This window comes from Opisthocomus hoazin, chromosome 9 (genome assembly GCF_030867145.1).
Source record: "Opisthocomus hoazin isolate bOpiHoa1 chromosome 9, bOpiHoa1.hap1, whole genome shotgun sequence".
Classification (NCBI taxonomy): Eukaryota; Metazoa; Chordata; class Aves; order Opisthocomiformes; family Opisthocomidae; genus Opisthocomus; species Opisthocomus hoazin.
Window position 1 is genome coordinate 2987844 of NC_134422.1, and position 18511 is coordinate 3006354.

Sequence of the window (18511 nt, forward strand, 5' to 3'; positions counted from 1 at the left end):
TCAAAATAGCCTATAGGCAAGGCAATATTTAATGCAACTGTATTTGAAATTTTTAAAACAGAACCTTTACTTGACACTTATCCTACTAAACACACACACACACACAAGCACAACAGGAAAGCAGTCATATTTAACTTCTTGAGGCTACATCCAGTTGTAAGCAGGCCATCTCTATCATGTACAGAAGGCTCCATCTTTGTTAGCCAGCAAGGAAATAAAATATATATGTTTGGACTCTTATTCTAAACTAAAATTTCACTGGAAGTTGGAAAAGTAGGAAGGTTCGCTTTCGCCTTTAGATGAAACCCAGCACATGGGGAAGATGAGCTAAAGGGTCTGGAAGGTGCACAGAAGGAGAGTTTCAAAGGTGTTTTGGCATCAAAAAAATATAAATAATTGTCCTGGGTGGGGTGGTTCAGAAATCCTTGAGCAAATATGTGCAACTCCTGCTTGTTTCTAAAACACCACTTAGCATCCAAATACCTTTAAATCACCGGGACAGTTAAACAGAATTAAGAGTTCACTACTACTATTTCTTCTTTATGCCAAACCTGGTTAACTTTTTTTTTTAAAAAAAAAGTTTTAATTAAAAAAAAATAAAAAGGCTTCTTATCTCCAGATGAATGCAAGGCACAATGTCAGCTCTATGCTGGTACACAGCCCAGGGGAAAATAATCTGATTAATCAACTGTTATGTAAGAAAACTGCTCAGAGTATACTAAGATACATTCTGCTTGAGGAAGCAAAGGTAAGTAATTTACCCTCCCAATCAGCAAAAATTACCTTATTCTAGAAAAAAAAAAAAATAGTCCTTTGCATCAGCTGCAATTAAAAAGGTTGGTGGTCTCTGCGGTGGGAGAGGTTATTTTTGTCGGAAGGCTTTCCACCTTAAGATAGTTAATGTACCACCTGCCAGCTGAATAACCAGAGTCCCCGACAGAAACAGCCTGCACAAAACTTCAGCGCAAGGGAGAGAGAGAGGGGGAAAAACCAGATGAATAAAGTGACTGCACAAAGATCAGTTGGGATTTTTACATCACTTGTAACAAACAAAAAAAGTCCAAGTGCTTTTCTTAATTCCTGGTCCAGCGCTCTCTACAATGACTTTCAGTTTGATTTACCCTCCCCACAAAAGCCAGGTACTCGATCCAGCCAGCCAACTGCTACAGATGGCCTTCTACTGACGGTGATGGACAGGAGAAGCAGCAGCGGTCTAAAACCGCAGCCCTTGTGCCAGGGCTACAGCACAGACTCGTTGGGTCCGGGACCCGGAGTCTTTCCGGCAGCACCGCAGAGCCCGGTGGAGCTCTGCAACAAGTCCCCAAGGGTGGCTGTGGGCTGGGGACCTTTCAGATGAGCCATCAACAAGTACAGGAGTCTTACCCCATCTGCAGTACTGTGTCCAGTTCTGGGCTCCCCACTTCAAGAAAGATGAAGAGCTACTGGAGAGAGTCCAGCGGAGGGCTACAAGGATGAGGAGGGGACTGGAGCATCTCTCCTACGAGGAGAGGCTGAGGGAGCTGGGCTTGTTCAGCCTGGACAAGAGAAGGCTGAGAGGGGACCTAATAAATGCTTATAAATATCTCAAGGATGGGTGTCAAGAGGATGGGGCCAGACTCTTTCCAGTGGTGCCCAGTGACAGGACAAGGGGCAATGGGCACAAACTGAAGCAGAGGAAGTTCCAGCTGAACACGAGGAAAAACTTCTTCTCTCTGAGGGTGACGGAGCCCTGGAACAGGCTGCCCAGGGAGGCTGTGGAGTCTCCTTCTCTGGAGATATTCCAGACCCGCCTGGACAAGGTCCTGTGCAGCCTGCTGTGGGTGACCCTGCTTGGGTAGGGGGTTGGACTGGGTGACCCACAGAGGTCCTTTCCAACCCCAACCATTCTGTGATTAACGGCAAGAGAAGAAAGACCCAATAGCTTTACAGAAGTCCTTTCAGCCTCCTTTCTACAACCTAATTATTAGCCCTATACTTCTCTCTTCCACTGAATAGTTTCTAGTTCTGCGACTCGGCATTTGAGGCCCACATTTGTAATCAGAACAGAAAGTCAATAAGCTACCCAGTGAGAACAACCCCCCCACCAAAAAATCATTAAAGCAATTTTCTCCTCATCACAGGACACACAAACGTGCAGATGTTCACACGTGCATTAACGTGCTCACAGATCCAGCACTCAGCAAGAGCTTGGCCCATTATATGCTCTCCCCTCAACGTGACTGTAGGAAAGATGCAAAACCCAGCTACAGACGTCCATCCGTGTAGACCGAGAAGATAAAGCTGGTTTCTGGCAACAGAGAGCAATGGGAAACAAAGCAAAAGCGGCGACAATCACACACTATTGGTCCCTTTCAGATTCAGTGATATTTCTTAGGTTAAAAAAATGCCACCCCAAGTTCCCAAGCTGGTGATCTGCACCAGTGACGGTTCCCCCCACCCTCCCACTACTGGGACTTCTGCCCCTGAGAGCACCCTGAACACACACCATCCCAGCGCCCACCCCGACGCAACTCGCTGTAACACACGGGCTGCTTCCCCTCCTCTGAAAAACCCCTTGTTCCTCATGTTTCTCACATACAGAACGTGAAATACTTTGACTTAGTCATCAAGCTGTTTATTTAAACCTAATCCCATTTCTTCTCTACTGGAAAAAACTCATTTAGATCATTCTTATTGTCAACGCAGTTGTTATAACCATTGTTTTAGAGACTGTTAGGCCAGCTGGCACTTTCTATAATAACATTAATCACAATGAAACCACCAGCCATTTCACAGGAGTATAATGAAATCTGATAACAAACGGTAACCTTGAAAAGCTATCTAAAAAAGTCTCAAAGATTTAAATAGTGCTCCAAGTTGTAACGCACTCAGCTCATATTTCTATGTAGTAAATTACATCGTTCCGGTCTATCAGAAACAGCCCAGACTATTTCACATTCTTCCCTTTATTAGGTTTTGAACTGGAAATTAAACGCTATGAAATGTAAGCCCAGAGCTCCAGAACATCACTCCAGTAACGCTGTGCTCGCCGTGTCTCACACTCTCCTTCTCTCCCCCCTTCCCTCACCATTGCTCTCCTTCTCCTCTTCTCTTTCTCTCCTCCTTTTTTACCCCTTTTCTCTCTCTTTTTCTTTCTTCTACATGCCCCCCCTCCATCAAACTTGCCTTTAAGTTATCTAGCAGGTCCAAGTTAACACACAGGTCAAAGTATGTTTGAACTCTTTTCAAATGGGACTTTGGAAAGTATTTGCCTTTCTGTTTGGTTCATGAAGAAGAATTGGTCACTTCTTTAGGTCTTCCAAATTGCTCCCAAACAGGATTTTATTTCTCTCACCGTTTTCAGAGGAAACCAGCTTCCACAGGGAACAGAAATACCCTCTGCAAGTCTACAAACAGCGATGTGCTGCTTCTGTTTCCATGCACAGTACTGAAACACTCAGCTCAAAAGTTGGGTGGTGTGTCAGCAACCCGAACTAACGATTTCCAAGCTGTACAACTCCAGTCCCACCGGCTTTTTATTCAAGGCTTACCCGTCTGAAGTCAGAATTGCCGTAATTAGGCTCCCCCCTGAGAAGAGGCAACTGAAGTCTTACGACTCATTTCCCCTCTCCAACATCAAATAACTTAGCTTCTGGTCCTCACCCCCAACCATCAAGACTACATGCGTGCTGGTTTGCTCCAGGCTGTCCGAGCGAGCCAAGTGGTTTCCTCCAGAGCAGAGCCCAGGGTTTGAAGCAGGGCTGCTCACCCAGGGACCTCTCCCCTCCAGCAGAAACACAGGCTCTCAGCAGATCCAGCTCCACACTTGACACGCTAGCAAGTCCTTCAACACTGCTGTGGTAGCTCCTGCACCTCTGAGCAACCCCAAATCTCTCCAGCCACGTAAATCCCACAGCACTGAACACGCAGCCCCGTGCTGCTATACAAGCACAACTCTGACACCATTCCCACCATCTGCACGCTTTGACTTACAAACAAAAACCGAGGACCAAATCTTGGGGAGGGCACAGGGACACCACACAAGGCCAGGGAACACCTAGACCGAGTAGTACTCGCAACCCCTGAGACGCTGGAGCAGTTGTACCATCATGGATGGACTACCCAGCATCAGAACCAAAGTGGGAGGTCTGAGGGTGATGGGGGAGGGGGTGGGGAAGGGGGGGGAAGTATGGCAGGCAATTAAAATGCATCCAGAAAGTCTGATTCTCAAGTTAAAATCTTGACATTTCAACAGTTTATGAGGGTTTCCTTTTAAACAAGCAGGGTGCTATCCAATAGGTACTACTGTTCTCATTTCATGTTTAAACACAAGCTATCTGCATGCAAAGCAGCTACAAAACCAGTGCCTTCCACGTTCTCCTTTACTGGTCCACCCTTCCATCCAAAAACACAGCTATTCCATGCTCATCCCGTACTGAACGGTCTCACGGTGCATGAAGAAGATGCTTTTTGTTCCTTACCACATATTACAAAATGCAAGTATATCTGTGGAATAACAGTCACACGCAAGGGGAAAATATGGAACAACTACTGCAACTCCTTCAGCTCTTTTTCTTTATTTTTGTTTTGCTTTTTGGTTTGTTGTTGGTTGGTTTTTTTTAACACAAGTCCTGAAAAAAGGAAATGCTTGGAATTACTAATTACTAAACCCCTATGCAGACATCTAAACATTTATTATCCTGTCCTTAAATAGCTTGAGGGGCCAGGGAGACATCTTTTTCCCTCCCCCCAAGCAGGAATAAACAAAGACAACACCTACCTTTAACAATCTGCTTGGCACAGGCGTTGTAAACTTGTTCCTGGGTTGTATTAGGAGGTAACACTCTGTCAAAGACATACGGCTTCCCTTGCTGCAAACAAAAAGAGAAACTCTGTAAGATAATGAGCATTTAAAACAGTTTATAGACCCAATTTAACAGGCCTCCTGAAATGCAGCAGTTGCTACAAAGGAAGCCACTCAGTGCAACGGAGACGACAATATTTTGTTGGCTAAACAGATGTGACATCTCGTGTGCTCCAAACCCAGCTTTTCTCTAGCTGGCAAATAAAACACAGCATATGGTTTCTGCGTGTTCGCATTTGGGTCAGCAGCTACAGTTGCAGGAAACAATCAGCTGAGATATCAGCAGTTGCAAGTTGATTATTTTCTCCCTCTCCTAGGAGTTACGGGAGGAACAGCCATACAAATATTTGGAAAAGCTTTGCTGTTCATTACTGCAGACTAGTGAAAGCTGTGGTGAGAGAAACAGCAATCGGAGCCAAGAGAATTGGAAGTCTGCAGGTCCCGAGAGCTGCCTTCTGCTGGGGCCAGGGTGGCCCAGCACGCGTTCCTTCAGCAGAAATTGCCCAGTTTCATTTCTATGCTAAACGTGCAAACACTTGTCGATAAAACCACAGGTTAAACCCAAACCAGGCAGCCCAGTCAGGCTGTTCTGTTGCCCTAAGCTTGCGCTTCATTCAGAAAATGTCATGGTTTTTATCCTTAGCACCAACAAATAACAAGATGCCATGTGGAAAGGGCTCCAAAATGATGTTTTGAACTGGATCAGGGCCGTTTCCAGGCTGTGAGCCACCGCCACAGACACCGGGCTGCCCGAGTTCCCGGCTGACACCACGACTGACACTTCTTCAGGTGTACATACACGGCGTAGCACAACCCGCACGTACACTTCCAGAAAACGTTGACTCCTCTTCGTAGTAAGTATAACTGGTTACAAGAGAAACATGTATTAGCAATCCTAAAAATAGGTTTGCACGACACTTAAAAGGCAACTCAATTTTTAAGACAGCAGTTCAGTTCCTTACAACTCAAAAACAAGCAAGAGATTTGCATTTAAAATACAATTCCTTTATTTAAAGCTACACTAAGCGGATGTGCAACATCTTTCTCATCTTCCCTCAAAGCCCGTAATCTTTCCCTTCGAAGATGTGACACCTACTCCGAGAACAGCATAACGAGGGCTTCAAAGCTAACTACGAGGTGGCTGGGTGCCTGATGTAGGAGCCTTGTTCTGTCGAGTCGACGTGCCATTGCTGCTGTTTGCAGCCAGCTGTTCAAACGCTGTGCTCAATTAGCCATTTTTGTCCCGCTTTGATTTTACCTCAAGCAGATCATAAGCTCACACTTGCCTGCTCCTTAAACTCCGTGCTTAACAGCCATGGGGGAAAATAAGACAGAGAGGTGTTTGCCTGCAATGTGCATTCTTCACATTTTATCCCAGAATTTCAGATCTCAAGGATTCAAAAGCAATTTATAAATCATTTAGTAAATAGTTTACGGTCTTGAGCTGGCGTGGGGTGAACACTGGGCCATCCAAGCACCCCACTTGGTAAGATGTGAGCCCAAAGAGGCAACTCCAACCGACATCCCAATGCAGCCCCAGCCCCCAAACCTCACCCCTGGCAGCCGCAGTGCCGGGAGGGCAGTGGGACTGCTGGCAGCACCTACCCCTGACCCTGTCCACCCACAGACACTGCACATTGGGTGCCTCTCAGCTATATGAGGCTCTTTGCTCCCAGGATGAGAAGGGCTGCCCAGCCCTGCTATAACTATTCTGGAACAATTTCTCAAATGGATTTTTTACCCACTTACCCCCATTTTGCTTATTCCAAGCACTAGACAAAAAGCTCTAACACAAGAGGCCAAAGAACACACAGACACACCACCGCAGCCATCCACATATCCCATTTATTTCCTTCATGCCTGAATTGAGGCGTATTAGCTAAGCAGCGCGAGAGAGTAGGAGAGCACGATGCCAGCACATCATCCCACCACGGCAAACACAGCACTCCATGCAAACACTGCTCTGGTGCAATCAATCCAGCTCTTCTACTGAGCTCTCAACAGCTATAATGTCAGCGAGTCCCAAAAAAAACAATCCCATCATAATTGTGCTGCACGCAGCTGAAAGAGGCACTGGCTGCAACTATTTATCTGCCAAAATGAAAAGCTAAAATGTAAAACAGCAATTCACAAACGTGCTACGTAGGTCAAAATTCTTGCTCGGGATTTTTGTTCTGGGAAGCTAAAGACTGGAACACCCATCACTGATATCCAAAGAAAATAAATGAATATGAAGGATCACACAGCATCTGTCCTCAACCACACAAAATGAGCACGCTCCATCATCCAAGTACCACTAACGGGTTTTTGGGGAGGTTTTTTGGGCTTCATCTGAGCATTGATCACAGAATCACAGAATGGTCGGGGTTGGAAGGGCCTCTGTGGGTCACCCAGCCCAACCCCCTGCCCAAGCAGGGTCACCCAGAGCAGGGGGCACAGCACCGCGTCCAGGCGAGGCTGGAATATCTCCAGAGAAGGAGACTCCACAACCTCCCTGGGCAGCCTGGGCCAGGGCTCCGTCACCCTCAGAGGGAAGAAGTTCTTCCTCATGTTCAGCTGGAGCTTCCTCTGCTTCAGTTTGTGCCCATTGCCCCTTGTCCTGTCGCTGGGCACCACTGGAAAGAGTCTGGCCCCATCCTCCTGACCCCCACCCTGCAGATATTTGTAAGCATATATTAGGTCCCCTCTCAGCCTTCTCTTCTCCAGGCTGAACAAGCCCAGCTCTCTCAGCCTCTCCTCGTAGGAGAGATGCTCCAGTCCCCTCCTCATCCTCGTAGCCCTCCGCTGGACTCTCTCCAGTAGCTCTTCATCTTTCTTGAACTGGGGAGCCCAGAACTGGACAGAGTACTCCAGATGGGGCCTCACTAGTGCAGAGTAGAGGGGAAGGAGAACCTCCCTCGACCTGCTGGCCACACTCCTCCTAATGCATCCCAGAATCGTGGAGAAAGAGAACCCAAGGCTCACGCTCCTTTCTGCAAAGGAGAGTATGACGAGTGGGCACAGACCCTCTGCCTACCCTCAGTTGGAGTGTTTATACCACATATGCTCTACTGCCGCTCTCCTCTGCCTTAAAGCCTCTCAATCCTGCTCAACCCTCTTCTCCCCACCTACACCACCAGCTGCACTCCCTGCTCCTTACAGAATGGTAGGGGTTGGAAGACACCTTTGGGGATCGTCTTGTCCAATCCCCCAGTCGCTCATCCTCCTCCCTCTTTCTTTGTTCAGAAGTTCCTGCTTGGGTCTCTGACAGTGAAGAAGTGTTGGGCACCTCCCGCATCACCCCACTCACCTCGTTCAGCTTCCTGACCCCTCCGTCCCACCAGCTCTCCTCGAAGTCCTCCTCACCACCATCTCCAGCCAGCTCCAGGCCTTCACCACCTCTCCCATGGGGTTGTCCCTCACCCCTTGCACATCCCAGCCGGGCAGCCCAGACCCACTCGGCACGTGCCCCACAGGAGCTCACCCTTAGGTTACAGGGGTTGGAGGTGACCACAACGCCTTAGACAGGGAGAAGATGCCCAGCCTGAAGGAAAGCTGTGGCAATTCAGCTGCCAAGGTACCACTGATAAGAAGGTTTTTCTCTGGAGCAAACTACAGTTTTGGGGTTTTTTTGTTTTGGTTCGGTGGGTGTTTTTGTTATGAGCTCTTGATTTTTGACAGACTTTCCTCAAAGGTAACAAAAGCCATATCCAGCCTACAAAGGCAACATGCTGGCAGATCCAAAGGTTTCGCTCCGAAACAGAGAAGGAGGGTGAGCAAGCACGACCATCACCTTATTTTTAGCATGTTCCCAAGCAGTCCTTTTTCCCCTACTGTCATCTTCAGAAATAACACAAATGCTTTTATTTTTTTTTTCCAGATGTAACTCAGCTTGAATTAAATATCAAAATCAGGCAGATTTCAGCCTTAATAGAGCTTATTCAAGAAATCAATAAGCAGCTAGAAATAAAGTGTTATTTTCCGAGTTGATGCTAACAGTTTTATCTGTGTGCCGCCTCCATACATTATTTTTCAAACTTTTTCATTATATGCAGTGTATTATCTCTCATACATAAATCACATCTTCCTTCCTATGCGATTGCTTCTTCCAGTCCCCCTGACAATCTGTTCCATTAACTTCTGCCACTGCTGCATAATGGCTAGGATAAGTGCTCCAATCCACCCACACAATTCCTGTTGAAGCTGTATTGACAGCAAGATAGATTCTGTTCTGGCCCTTCGATAGCACAAAAAATGCTATTTATTAGTATTGCCAATTACTATTTCGCCAGCTTAATGTTTAGAGTTTCCCATTGAGTTTACAGGATTGGCATTTAAAAAAACATGAGGATTTCACAAGCACAAAAAGGATCTTAATCATAACTGCACGTGCTACCAAAGCAATCATTTTACAGGCAAAATCACAGAGCAGTACTATCACTAGAAGCTAACACAGTCCCAATTTAATATAACCAAATACATCTCCTGTTCAGAAAAGAACTCTACTAAATTCCACGTAGACCTGCAACGAGAAGCGCTCAGTGCTTAGAGCTGCATACTAAGAACCAGGAGCCTGAATGCAATTTCATCATTAATTCCCTGTGATCTTCAGGCAGACGTTCGGGGTCAACTCACCCAGCGTATCTGCAGGTTACGGTGCTAAGCAAGACGACACCTGACTTTCAGGCATCTGAGCTCGGAGGCAGAATCAAAGTGCCTTATAAAATCCATGGGCAAGGTGGGATGGCTTAGAACAGAAATCCCAACAGCCAGCATGTAGCTTACAGATATAATTGCTGCAGTAGAAAGGAAGAAGAGAGCATGCAAAACGCTGGCTTGCTTTGCTTTTTGGGGGCTGTAAGGAGACATTTGAGTCAGATGAGGAATTATAGCCTGAAACCATCCCCTAGAATTAGAGGTACCATCCAGATTTATGCAAGGAAAGATGCAAGCTTGTTCTGCTTGAGCAGACAACAGCTGGGAGCAAGTTATACGACTGGCAGTTGTGAATACGCCTAGTGCTGTTCCGACCCCAAACACACAAGCTCTGGTGAAGCTCATTCCTACTTGCCTGCAACATACCACGGCAGCGCGTCCTCAAGGGGGACAGCATTGTGACCAAGACTCAAGGAGCGGCCACGTATTCATTTTTCAAAGACAGAAAACCATCGATCCATCCAAGGCTCATCTCCACACGTCCCGAGGAGCATGGCAGCACAAAGGCAGGCAGGGATCCACATGGCATGCTCTGGGAAAGGGCACCCTGCAGGGCTCCTGCCAAGGCTGCCCCACGGTCCAGGCGTGGCTCTCGGGATCACCTCTCGGACTGCTGAAGGGTACCAGACACATTATGGGATGCAGGAGAAGAACATTTCAGGGTCGCACAAGAGTTAGGGGATGATTAAGAGAGGACAAAGGCAAGGAAAGTGAGGGATGTGGGTGATGTGGGGAGGAACAAACATGAGATGAAGGGATAAAAGCATCAGCTGCGTAAGCAGGCTGCTGGTCACTATGCTTGTCCGGCCATGACCCACACTTGATCAGCACAGTCCCATCTTCTTACTAAAATCCTTTCTAACTCCCTTTCTGGGTGAGGGAGTCTGTTCTACGTGCACACGTGTGTACGGGGGTCTAAGCACCAGCAGCTGAGCGGGACCACAGGTCACAACGTGTCCATGCTGCCAGCTCCATCCCCGGAAAGGGGCTCAGCCTCACCTCTGCCAGGCTGCTGGATTTGGCTCTTCCCAACAGGGCGCTCAGCTGAAACGGGCAGAGAGATCGCGTACACAGGGTCCCTCTCATTCCCCTTAGCCCTCTGTCCCCTCAGAAGGCAGGAATGTTCTTTTCCCCACAGCCTGGTCAAACCAAGGCATCCCCTTTACCCCTGCAAAAGGGGAGCATCAGTCATGCAACCGTCAGCCGGTAACTCGGGAAAACTTGTGGTGCCTGCAGAAATGAAACGGTGCCAAATCACACGGCTCTGTTTATCAGACGAATCGTTTGGCAAACGGTGACTCTGCTGAAACTCTGTCATTACTCTGATGGCTCTCTATTCAAAGGGTTTTATCGGTGCAGTTGGAATGAACGATCTATGAGTGGGTTTAACATTCTATACGAGATACCACTGCCAGTACTTACAACGGATGAGTATACAGGTGATAGAATCATGTGATACCTAGGAGCTTAATTAACAGGAAATTACTTCCCAGCCAGTTTTCACAAGCACTCTTGTAGGAGAGTTTTTATAAACAAAAGATATATAATTGCAGGCCTGGAAGACAGAACTTTTCAAAGAGCAGAAAGCAAGCTATTACCAGCGGCAATCCCATTTCTCAGTCGAGGCACACCCCTCGTGCAGCACTGAGTTTTGCCCTCGGAAGGTGGCAGAAAACTCATTTCTTCCCCCTAGCTTACAGGAGTAGGAATTGAAGTCTTTGCTCCCTTTGAAAACGTAGAGGCCGCCTTTACTGAACGCTGCATCAAACTTGCTCCACTCGCAAGTGGGATAAATAGCTGGCCCTGCAAATTTCCCCTGGAATTAGACAGAACAACTTAGAAGGACTTTTCCCCTACAGAGATTCTGGAAATACAAGGTTGTTTCTATTTGGCTGATAAAGCACAAGAAATAAATAGGATCTATCCCAGTCTCCTGAAGCCATGTCTCTCTAGTGAGGATTGAACACATGAGGATTAAAGACAGAGGGAGAAAACAAACGCATGTTAGCAAACCAGTTAAATTTAGTTATTATGCTTTCCCTTTATTCAGTCCTATGGACTAAGGAAATGCTACCACCGTCCCATCTGCTTTCTACACTAGCTTACCCTTTAATAACTTTAGCACAGCAGCAGTTCACCTAGCAGAGGAGTATTCAGAACACCTAGGATAAAAAAAAAAATAAGGAAATTTATCAGAATAACCTGAACACACTACGTAGTCAAACCAAGTTCTCCAAAAGAAACTCTTAGATCTTGGTAATATTCCTAAAAGTCAGCGGAAAATAAATTAAAACTAGCAGTCATGTACAAACAGGCACTGCAGAGCAATCGGAGTTGAACACCACATTACTTTTGCATAGCAGGCTCAATTATTGATCTACCTTACGAATGTTTCTGTGGTGCTGACGGAATTGGGCACGTGGCCAGCGATCCACTTTCAGCTTTCACTCTCGGCAGAAAAAACCCTTTAACTCCTTGCAACAAATCCTGTTCTCAGAAAGCCTGATTTTATTTTGATATAGATCTGCAATTTAGGAAACCAAACCTCAGAAATTATTTTAAAGCTTTTCTTCTACCTAGATGCATGACCTGGAAAATACACTCTTTAAGAAACCTTCTATAAATTTTAAATACAAAGATAACCCGATGCAAAGCCAACTATTCAACAATACCCCTTAGCATCCTTTTCTTATACTTCTGACACAGCGATACTCGGAGTCGCAGCTCTCCGTTGCTATTTACTGGCGTTGGTGCAGGCTAGTCACCGCTGTCCGGAGGGCGAGATGGACCCGGCGCTGGCAGCCACCACGGACCCTGCGAAAGCTCCGAGCCCTTGCTGGCACGTCGCAGCCTGTCAGGTGGGATGCTGCCATCGTAACGCCATCACAGAAACCAAGGAGCGGTGCAAGCTGCCTCCCAGCCCGTGCCAGACTGCTCGTGGTGGGAGGGAGACTGGGGCGAGGGGTTGGCGAAGCAGCGTCCCAGTGCGCCCAGCAGCTCCGTCACCCCCAAGGGAGCACCCGCCAGCTCCGTGGGAATCACAGAATCACAGAATGGTAGGGGTTGGCAGGGCCCTCTGTGGGTCATCTAGTACAACCCCCCTGCCCAAGCAGGGTCACCCAGAGCAGGCTGCACAGCACCGCGTCCAGGCGGGGCTGGAATATCTCCAGAGAAGGAGACTCCACAGCCTCCCTGGGCAGCCTGGGCCAGGGCTCTGTCACACTCAGAATGAAGAAGTTCTTCCTCATGTTCAGCTGCAACTTCCTCTGCTTCAGTTTGTGCCCGTTGCCCCTTGTCCTGTCGCTGGGCACCACTGAAAAGAGTTTGGCCCCATCCTCCTGACACCCACCCTGCAGATATTTGTAAGAATGGGACCTCTTCTTACTCATGGGTGACCGACTAGCTCCTCCTCCTCGGGACACCCCAACATGGCTCAGGAAGGGGACGGAGAGGCAGGAAGGCCCCGGGACACAGCCTCCCCAGCTCCTCACCACCCTCATCGCTCGGTGGGCAGACGGGTGCTGGCAGCCTCGGCGGGGACACTGCCCGGCAGCACCAGGCACCGTGTGCGGACGCTGCGCTACCAGCAGCGCTCAGCCCGCGCATCCTCGGGTACCGCTCCCACGGCACAGCCTAATGCCACCGGGATCAGCACCGTCCTTCCAGCCCACCAACGCTCGGTACGCTGCGCGGCAGCCTGTGGATTTGGGCCTCGATTACTTAACCGCTTACACAACGGCACAAAACCAGGTATTTGGAGAGCAGCGTTATCCTCCGGCAGCTAAATTTAATCTCTGAAAACACAAAGCTACGTGAATGACCGGAGGGAAAAGGATTTCATCTGGTGCTGTGTACAGCAGTAGCTTAGGACGTGCACCACTCCCCTTTCCTGGATCTTTCACCCCACATGAAGAAATTAAGATGACTTCTTCACACTTGCATTTCTCTCACAAAATTGTTTTTTCCATCTTCTCACAAACTAAATGTTAAGTAGATATGTGATTGTAGGCTCAGTGGACCTCTCCGCTTTATCATAGGCATAAAACCATCAGAGCAAGGCATCAGACATCGGCTGCTCTCGCAGTCCTCGGGGAAACAGGAGAACGTTGTCCCAGCACCACCCCTCTCGCTTTCAGGTAGCTTGCACCGCTGCATTATGTGTAACTGATAACTACTGGTTTAATTTAATGTGCTCTAACTAAATTAATAGACCTTTCCAGGCCTATTCGAAGCTACCTTCACTATCTACTCATTTTACTTCAGCAAAGCACAGACAAGCGTAATTACATTAACGTTAAAATGCTGTCACTTGCATTTCAGGTAAAGATTCTCTCAACATCAGATGATCTTAAGCAAACAGAAATGTTGCGAGGATATTTCCTGCGTAATACTCCAAGCCACAGTCAGCACACAGGGTCCTTGTCTAAGCTGCTTTTGACAGCTTCCACCTTCAACAGACACCTTCCAAACCCTTCTAGAAAAAAGCACTCAAAAGGTCTCAAGGTAAGCCAGACTCAAAATTCAACAAAAGTTCTCCAGTTTCACCGGGCTGCAGCATTTCAGCGAACCTGCTCTGGGTGACCCTGCTTTGGCAGGGGCTTGGACTGGGTGATCCACAGAGGTCTCTTCCAACCCCTGCCATTCTGTGAACCTTACCCTGCTCCCTGACATCAATAGGGTAAGAGAATTTGATGATTTCTTTTGTACACAAAACCATGCAAACTAACAGTTTAGAAAGAAAAGACAGAAAAATATTCTTTGTAGGAGAAAGGAGATAGAAAGGTGCAGTAATTCTACAAGACCGAGACCCCTCTAACTAACTTGCGATTTTCACGGCAGTTCAGAATGAAGAGAGAAGAGTGTAGTCATTGTCTATTTGCAGAAATGCAATACAACATACCTACGTCAAAACTGGTTTTAAACGACTGGTTTTTGTTATTTAACCACCATGATTATTTTCTTTAAACCAAAATTAAAATCTCATAGCCAGAAAACACCACAGTAAAGCCTATCCTCAGGCAGCTCCCTACAGCAGCAATGGAAGAGGAGGCAGGCAAGGCCACTTCATGGGGATAAGTTCTGTGTGCAGCAGTATCTCTGCTTATTGTTAGTGTTTATAATATTCCAAGAAAAACCCAAAAAACTAGGCTGATATTTCAAACCGCGGAACGAAGCATTTTTGGTGAAGCACTAGTCCTAAGTAAGATGCTGACTTTCAGCTCCACCTACAGAAGAGAACATAACTACATCTTAATTCTGCCGTGGCAGGGTTGCGTTAATCTCCACTTTGTTAAACGTATCGCTTACAGATTTATGGGGCAACTGGGTGGCTCAGGAGATTAGTAATGGGATACTGAGCACCATCAGTTGTGGACTCAAATCCACCTCAGGTCAGGAGAGGTCAAAATGAAATGAGAGGGCATCACTGGTCCATAGAGCAGCTCTCTTCTCAGCACGCTCCGCAAAACCACGGATTGACGGGGATCAGAGAACAAACTGCACCGTCGGTCATGGGGTGTCCATCAGGCTGGATATATATTGGCACAAAGAAACAAATGAGATGCTTGCACCCCACTGCCTGCATTGTAGGGTATTTGTTCTGCAGAGAAAGCATTTCACAAGCATAAACTGTCACATCTGCAGCTCGACTATATTCTCATTCAGTCTCCCGGGGATTAATCCAGAGCCATTAACTTACCGTGTGACCAAATCGTGAGGGAGAAGTTCCTGGAGGGTCTTCAAACCATCCTGGTAACCACAGCAGTAGCGACCCCAGACCCCAAAAGCCAGCGTGCGCAGCGAGCCTGGGCACACCTCGGCTCCCCAGGCTGAGAGCGTGGTTCTCCACGTGAGACAAGATCCACTGAACAGGGCTGAGCTGTTCTCATCCCATCACCACCAACAGCACACTGTAGGACCAACAGCAACGTTGGTGCAAGCCGAACATTTATCACTGCCTTCAAGAACTGAAAGATCTCAAGTGTTCAAAAGCCCAGACTAGTAGCGTCTGGTGAGAGAGGAATATACCAGTGTCCATAATCTAACGGAGTAACTGAACTCCCAAGAGATCAGAAAATAACCCTCACTCCTTGATACCTTGCTGGTTGAGTGTGTTCCCAATTCACTGGGAGACCAGTAACAACGACTTAAGACTTCCTTCCTCATTTACCTACCAAGATACTAAATGCCAGCAGTGCTGGGAGCTTGGATGTTTACTGACCTGATGCCACAGCAGGAATTTAAAAGCGTACAATATAACAGAAGCGTTACTGCTAGTCTGGCCCTGCCTCCTCTCACGCAATGTCACTAAAAACGCATGCACTGAAAATGCATCAGAGAATTAAGGAAGGAGAATGAAAGCACCACTGCTTCGGTACTTCCCTCCGCCTTTCCCGTTGAAAAGCGACACGCAAAAGCAGAACTGCAAGGGCAGCACGCCGGGCAGTGCTGTATCTGGTTTTATCCATGGAGATATTTGATGCACAGCTGCCCTAGCGTTACCTTCTATTTTGCAGCTTCATGGCTTGTAGCCCAGACCGGTGCTGTGGATTGGAAATATTCGGCTCTGCATCTCAACGACGACAGTAACAGCTACAATTGGAGCACGGAAGAGCCTTCACAGGAGCTCAGATGTCGAGGCAGGCAGAGCAATTACTCTGTCACCAAGTAATGCAGACAAGTTGCTCCTGGCAACAAACCTCTTCAAACACGGGTGGAGAGCAGCGTTTGTGGAGCAAAGACCTTGTGCATGAGCGCGGCCTTCCGATGAGCTCCTGTGCACCCGCTGTTCCTTCCAGCGCTGGCACCACGGGCTCCCCAGCACCTGGGGCAGACCCATCGCCATCCGCACCCAAAACGCACCTCCAAAAGCTTATTTAGTGCGATCACGGACAGAGATTAGATCTTCCGGGAAGGAATGTGCAGGAACTGCAGCGTTTCATACGGACTTCGATTCCCACTGCAAAATCGCTGACCTCCTTTCACTCTGGTAAATTGATTCCATTGATTCCTTTTACCTTTCTTCCGATTCTTATCTCGATTTGCCCCATTACTTCTCCTCCCGCGGAGTCACCCAATTTCAAACAGGCAGGGGTGGAGGAGAGCGGCGGCAGCTCCACTTTGGGAGGAACAAAGCCACCCAGCGCTGGCCAAGCCCAAGCCCGGCACCTGGAGCCTTGGCTCTCACCCGTGAGAGCACCCGTTCCTGCCACCCGCACCCTCTGCACAGAGAGGAACCTGCTCGCTCCCATCCGTAACCTGACAACCAACAAGCTTCTGCTTCCCGTCTCGTTGTGCTGGTTTCCTTATATAGCTCATCTCATTATCTGGAGAAAAAACCCACAGCAGAACTCTGTTTTACTAGATACATCCGAATCTCACAATTTTAGCACTGATCATCCAGTCTTCCTCAAGCTAAAGCATTTGGTGGCAGGTAATTACACAAAAATCATGGTTTTTAATAATATTAAAAAACTGAGGATTCTGTCCCTGCCGTAGTGGGGGCTAGGAAAGCTTAAAAAGGAAACTGTTAAACAGACACCTCAATGCTATTTGTAAACCACACACATCTGTGGGAGCAGGGTCACGATACTGCAGTGCTTGGCTCGGTAATACTCAGCAATCCTATCCCAGTACAGGCATTCTTGTTTGCACCTCTAGTTCATAACAAAATTAGGTAATTAGAGAAGTAGAGACAAAAAAAATCACCCTTACAAAAACATTGCAAACCCTTATGAACTAGAACTACTGCCGCCTCCATTTTTGCATCATTATGAGGAGCAAAGCAGTGTCTAAGAATCTTGTTTTTGCTTTTCTGGTAAGTTAATCCATCACTGATAAATAAATTAAGCCAACCATCAAGAAATTCAGAACTGTTTAAATCTCATCCAAAATTCAAGTGGAACTGGTCCCAAAAGGCTTTGCATTTGGTAGCAAGAACATCTATGCCAACTTGTCCCATACTGAGAAGTCTGTGGTGACAAGTTGTGCCTCCCTGGACAGCTGGCAAAGGGGTTCTGATTGTTTTACTGCACAGAACACAGCTCAAACAGTTACACAAACAGTACGAATAAAAGTGGTATTATCAAGCTGGTAAAAGCACACAAAATGAAATATCCTCCTGTGAACGTCACAAGAACAAAGAGCTGCAGAATTTATTTTTTAAATGCATTGCTTGGACCTTCTTTGGCAATTCTGGGGTTTTTTTTAACTGCAAAACCAGATTTTCTGGCTCATAACCCCTTCCTGTGCCCTCCCTGCAGCTAGAAATGCATTACAGCTTACATACACAGCACATCTCTTCTTGCAGCGCAGCAAGGAGACCAGCAGACCAGCTCCGCTTTCTGCTAAATTATCCAGAAACAGGCAACGCTGGTTGGAATTACCTGACAGTAATTCTGTTATCAGATTCAGTAATGCAGATATATTCCTTCTGCATTTCCCCAGTCTTCAGAGCAGGGTACAGCCTGGCCTGCCACACTCCATTCCCTTGGAGTGTTTGGGAGGCACAAAAAGCGATCACGTGAAAAGCTTCCACGCGCGTGAAAGCCCTTGTGCTGCTTCTCGATCCACAGCAGCAAGGATGATGAAGAACGGACCACGACCTATACAGTGACAGTCATATCAGCACAGTACCCATCTCAGATGTCAATCATGATTCATCATCCTACTTCTCTCTAGCAGAAACAAACAAAACCTGCAAGATACGGGACCATCACCCAGCAGAACACAGGAAGGGTAAGGAGGGTGCAAACAGTCATTAAGATCTTTTATTTGCATCAGCATAAGCAGTTGCTCTGCCTGCTAAGCCACAAGCCGTTCTGCTGACAGACTTCAACCTCCAGCCACCCCGCGTACTTTTAAGCTCATCACTTGGCACTATTTCCAAAAACACCCTTAGTCCTGACGCCAAAGATGTCTCTTGTCTTCCCCATCCTTCTTGCTTATCCCATTTACACTTCCTAGATCCCAAAG

General features: G+C 47.4%; 1 protein-coding gene across 1 annotated transcript in view; it reads right to left on the bottom strand.

Moving 5' to 3' along the window:
• KIF5C (kinesin family member 5C) overlaps positions 1-18511 on the bottom strand; it is an 89175-nt gene that overhangs the window by 59005 nt on the left and 11659 nt on the right. Inside the window, exon 2 of the mRNA XM_075429984.1 lies at positions 4760-4850. Coding sequence (XP_075286099.1) covers positions 4760-4850 — 91 coding nt within the window. The remainder of the gene's footprint in view (positions 1-4759; positions 4851-18511) is intronic.